Here is a 5,001-nt window from a genome sequence, read left to right as displayed (position 1 = left end):
ATGAGACCTGAGACCTACCACAATACATAGAATGGTGATTGTAAAACTGGGTAATCAGGTGACTTTTTCTTCCCTATTCTGTATTAGTCCAAGTCTCTACCACATGATGCTGGAGGAGACTTGAATATTGCCCCAATGAGTGCCTATATCAGGGGTTCTCAACGTTTTTGGACTTGAGGTACCCCTCACTGGATTCAAGATACCCCCTCCATAACTTGTGAATTGAGTCATACCCAATTTCAAAAACTAAATTTTTATATTACAGTACTTACCTCCTTGCAGAGAGGCTTGAGCGTTGGGGTGGGGACTCCTTCAGGCAGAGGCAAGCCTAAGCCTGTGCTTATCTGCTTAATTTATCTGCTTATCTCCTCACACCTTGAGGCACCCTTCAAAGGATCTGGTAGTACCCCACAGCCCTCACTGAGAAGCACTGGTCTATATCAATGGTCAGTTTAACAAAGACAGAGGTCATTATAATTACTGTAGCTGCTGTTTGTCCAAAGTCAAAAGACAACAGCTTGTCTATCTGCAGGAAAGCGTATTAAGATGCATCTTTTCTAAAACTGAAGGCACATCAGCTGTTTACACTATCAGCTAACTTCTCAAAGTTTTAACCTATTCAGCTTAAGAGCCTGTGATTGATTTCATCCATGTCATAAACTCCAAGGCTGCCAGAGAGTGATGTGGGCATGTACACACATAACTGTGGGGCAAGAGTACAATAAATAATGCTATATCCAAGGATATATGCAAGGAATAAAACAGGGCATTGAGAACAACAAGCAAAACAAACCAGAATTTTCACGGGCTCTTTAAAAGCCGGAGAAATAAACAAAGCAAGGAAATTTTCACATTCGTTAACACTCTGGGGTGAGGAGGGGAAGGAGGTGAGAAGACAGGACTGTTGAGAGTTAAGATGCACATCTATCAAACACTGAGTAAACAAGAAACGTCTCTATCCGATGGCCTTCAAGATGAAGTGACAGCTTCAAAATGTTATTATTATCTGTGGTTCTTAATGGTTTATAGAGAAATATTATAGAATAACCTTCTGCAAAGGCTGCTTGTGAAGGCTGCTAATGAGTAGGCTACAGTGCAAATATCCTTTAAAAAAAATCCTTCCTACAGGTGTCCATCATGCCTGCTAACCAAAACCCCAAAGAAGAAAAATGAAATATGACAAAAAATTGTCTGGAATGAGACCACAGCAGAGCTGTCAATGGTCAAAAAATGCAATTACTTGATATAGACATGCAAACAACTACTCCGATCATATTCCCAGACACAAGCACAGATCATTAAAGGGGAAATAAATCCAGTATTTTAGGTGAAAAATTGAACGGTTTCATTAATGGGGCGCTGTGAGCTGGCAGTCCAAGCAGCAATCTCCTAAATGGGCAAGCATCCTGGATACAAATGGATTGTTACCAGAGCAGAGCCAGGGTACTCTGAATGTTACCCTTTGCCTACTTAAAAGAGGAGGTTGTATTGAGCATGTAGCTACTGTCTTCTAGAGTGGTAGCTGCCAAATTAATCTCTTCTCAAAAGGGGCCAAATCCTGCCCTTCTTTCACAGCTGCTGGAGACAGTCAAGAGCCCGCAGAATCAGTACAGTAAGGCTATAAGACAGCAGAGACAGTACTAAGAGAGGCTGGTCAAGAATTCCTACACCATACTGTGTCATCTGGGCCACACCATCTGCCAAAGACATGGTGAAGCTTAAAACCGTGAGGGTATGCATTGCTTATTGTTCTGCCCTACCAAGGGGAGGGCATCAACTGCGAGAGCTACTGCAGTCACAACCACAACCCAGCCACGGGAGACAGACTTCACAGGGGCATTCCCAGCACAAGGCCGGCATATTTGCCCTGTAGGTGCTGCTTCCAAAATGTAGTCCCAAGACAAGGATTTTTACCAGTTTTTGTTTCACTTTTCTCATTATACCCACACAAGACAGAACTTTTGATGCTTAGACAAGTGCATCCATATCTGTGAGACCAGGTTCAGAATTCAAGGTGTTCAGCTGTTACAAGACAAATTCAGGCACAGTCACAGCCCAAGGGTGCAGCATGACTCAGAGTAATGAGTTGGGTTAGCTGATAAGCACATCAGGATGCAGCACCGTGAGATGGCAATGTGGGATCCTGACACGGATTTAATGGTTAAATATGGTAGGCAGTTTGGTCAACAGCTAAAAAAAAATAATCAGTATTATCATTAGCTGAACATGCGTAGCATTTATTCACAACTAGTGACTGGATCCAAGAAATTTAAGCATGGACAGCAGCAATAACATCCCTCTTGCCTTCATAAAAGTGTATGCATCTGAAAGCAAATCTTACTAATGCCAGCTTTGGATTGTGCCACTAGCAGTCACTGGTCCAATTGCCCAGTTTACGTGCCAAGTTCTGATTTTGCTACTTAGGGGTCACTAGGAATTGATTTTTAACTCTAGTTTCTTCTTGGTTGACAACTATTGAGTTAAGCTCACCCTACAATACTTCGTAATGCCTTACACCAGAAATTCCTTTGCCTTGACTGATCAAAGATCAGCTGCAATTCTTTGAGAGTGAGTCTATAGTTTTATTTATTTATTTAAAATAAACCACTAAAATGTAGCCTAGGTTCTCTTTTATCAATTTTATTTTTAGTTTCTGGAAGGAGAAGTTTCTGTCTATCAGGCACATAATACACAGTTTGAAAAGTAACTTGATTACACAATTGCCCAATCATTTGGAACGGCTTTGAGTACCATAATTACTCACTCAAAAATGTGCGGGGCTCTCGCTCCCTCTCCATTCAGATCAAAAAGGGGATGGGTAGGAAGGAATGCACCATATCAGAAACCATGAATACGTAAATGCATCCAGCTGAAATAAGAGACTGGGAACAAAACAAACCAAACTTGTCGCTTGTATAACTAACTCCCTGACTTTGCTTGAGCAACACCAAGAAGGAATTGGAGTCTACACTCTTAATTAATTCTTGTTAATTATTACACTGCACAACCAATTAATACAATGCAATTGTATTAATACAATACTTCCCAGGCACCCCAGCTGTTACAGAAGACAGGGGGCAAGCTCTAACAATGGATGTACTTTGTTCAAATTTGTTATTAAAAAGGTATCAAACATACTTAAAAATAAGTCAATACATACACACATACTTTGCATTTGCCCATAGCCTGTATTCTCAGTGTCTTAAAATGCCCCACACACATTAATGCTCACAACTCCTTCCATGAGACAGGTAGTAAATTATTAATTCCTATTTTGCAGATGGAGACATGAAAACAAATACTGAGCAACTGGCCAAGGTCATACATGAAGCAAATGAGCTAAGTAGTTCTGACGAGTTCTAACTCCTGCTTTACTCATGAACCATATTACTTTTAGACTCCTGCATTCCCAAATGCAAAACACAGTCCGTCTTTCACTCCCACCTAAAATTCACAAGGACAAAACAGACCTCCCCAGTGGCTTATACTAAGAATGTTTGGTGCAACTGTATGTATCCGCTTCTAAATAAATCACATTTGATTAAAGAGGTACAGAAAACAAAATCAAGCTGTGAAGGAGGAAGAAGAGAGGAATAGCAGGGAGACCTAGACAGATCTATTGTTGTGGTGTCATGGGCTTCCATCTCCACACAAGCACAAAACAGATCTTTAGAATAAGCCAAAATGCCTTTGAGATACGCACGTTGTATGACACTCACCTAATCTCCTCTGGGAACTGTGCATTCGTAACCAGGAAACTAGAGATGCGGTGACCGTGCAGCAATTTTAAAAATCTGTTGATTTCAGGGTACATTATTGGCTCTCCCACCAGAGAGAGGGCACAGTGCTTTGCTACCATTGCTTCTTCAAAGCGATCTGCTTTTACACCTGGCACTCCTGGGGGAGGAAAGAAGAGAACAAATAAGCAAGTGAGAAAGAAAGAACCTTAACACAAAATTCTGCACTGATAGCGTATCTTAAATATTTATTGGGAAGAGAGATCAAGTATGGACTAAATGTACTGACCATTACAAGGAAGAAGGCTGGTTAATTCTAAAACCAGAAAGGCAACACAACACCTTCCAGTAACAGGCTACCAACTTGTAAGCAGTTCTTCTGCACCTCCTTTGGTATCAGAGACAAAACAAGTATCTGTTTCCTACCCCTAATTTCACCTACTAAAATCTCATCAAAATAAAGGAAATTTATTTGTCATTAGGAAACAATGGGCCGGGTGCACAGCCAATGTCAATCAACACAGCTCTGCTCAAGTTAACAGAGTGAATGTAGCACTTTTAGTCCTTAATTATGCAAGCCAGATTCATGCTAGTTACATGGGGGTGGAGAACTTTCTATTCTACCCAGTAACATCCCCCTTCCCCCCTTGTGAACTGATCTAATCTGTTCTGCGGATGTCATTTTACATTCACTGGATGTGCCTTGATACACCTGAATAATATCTTAAGTAATAAGGGGAAAAAAAATAAAATGAGAGAGAGCAAGCATGAGCACTAGTTTTGAAACCTGGTCCCTCAACTCACCCTGTGTTGCTTAGACACAACAGCTTAAATGGTACAGAAAATTACCTGCTCTGCCACAATGCCAAGATAAAAAGGTGTTCTGAGGATACAGCCCCAGTCTTAAATAGAGAAGGAGGTTTGTAAACAGAACCAGGGAGTTTAATGCATATTAAGCAAGCAAGAGTTGCATACAGGCAGGTGACAGCTGTAATCTGTGTTCTCTAGGGACACTATAGAACTAAAAATGGGAATATTAACCAACTAGAAAGGAGAATCCCAGCTATTCAATGACAGCATTAGCAACTGGGGATGTGTTGCAGTCGTCTGACCAGCATGAATTATATGCTATATAGAGGTTAACCAGGCTTCCCCTGCACTAATACTATAATACAAGGCAGTATTAAGAACCTTGTGTAAACACATAAGCATCAAGGTAAGTGACCTCTCACTCGTGTCCCCTCCACTCAAACCACCAGGATTT

At 41.0% G+C, this 5,001-nt stretch overlaps 1 protein-coding gene across 2 annotated transcripts in view; it reads right to left on the bottom strand.

Annotated features, from left to right (window-relative positions):
* Positions 1–5,001, bottom strand: part of LOC109293449 (S-adenosyl-L-methionine-dependent tRNA 4-demethylwyosine synthase-like) — a 172,609-nt gene that overhangs the window by 102,756 nt on the left and 64,852 nt on the right. For both annotated transcript variants that reach the window (XM_019511364.1, XM_019511365.1), the window contains exon 12: positions 3,720–3,897. In XM_019511364.1, the coding sequence (XP_019366909.1) occupies positions 3,720–3,897 (178 nt within the window). The remainder of the gene's footprint in view (positions 1–3,719; positions 3,898–5,001) is intronic.

Source organism: Gavialis gangeticus, unplaced genomic scaffold (assembly GCF_001723915.1).
Source record: "Gavialis gangeticus isolate Ggan-Ray unplaced genomic scaffold, GavGan_comp1, whole genome shotgun sequence".
Classification (NCBI taxonomy): domain Eukaryota; kingdom Metazoa; phylum Chordata; order Crocodylia; family Gavialidae; genus Gavialis; species Gavialis gangeticus.
This window is presented reverse-complemented; position numbering and strand designations above follow the sequence as displayed.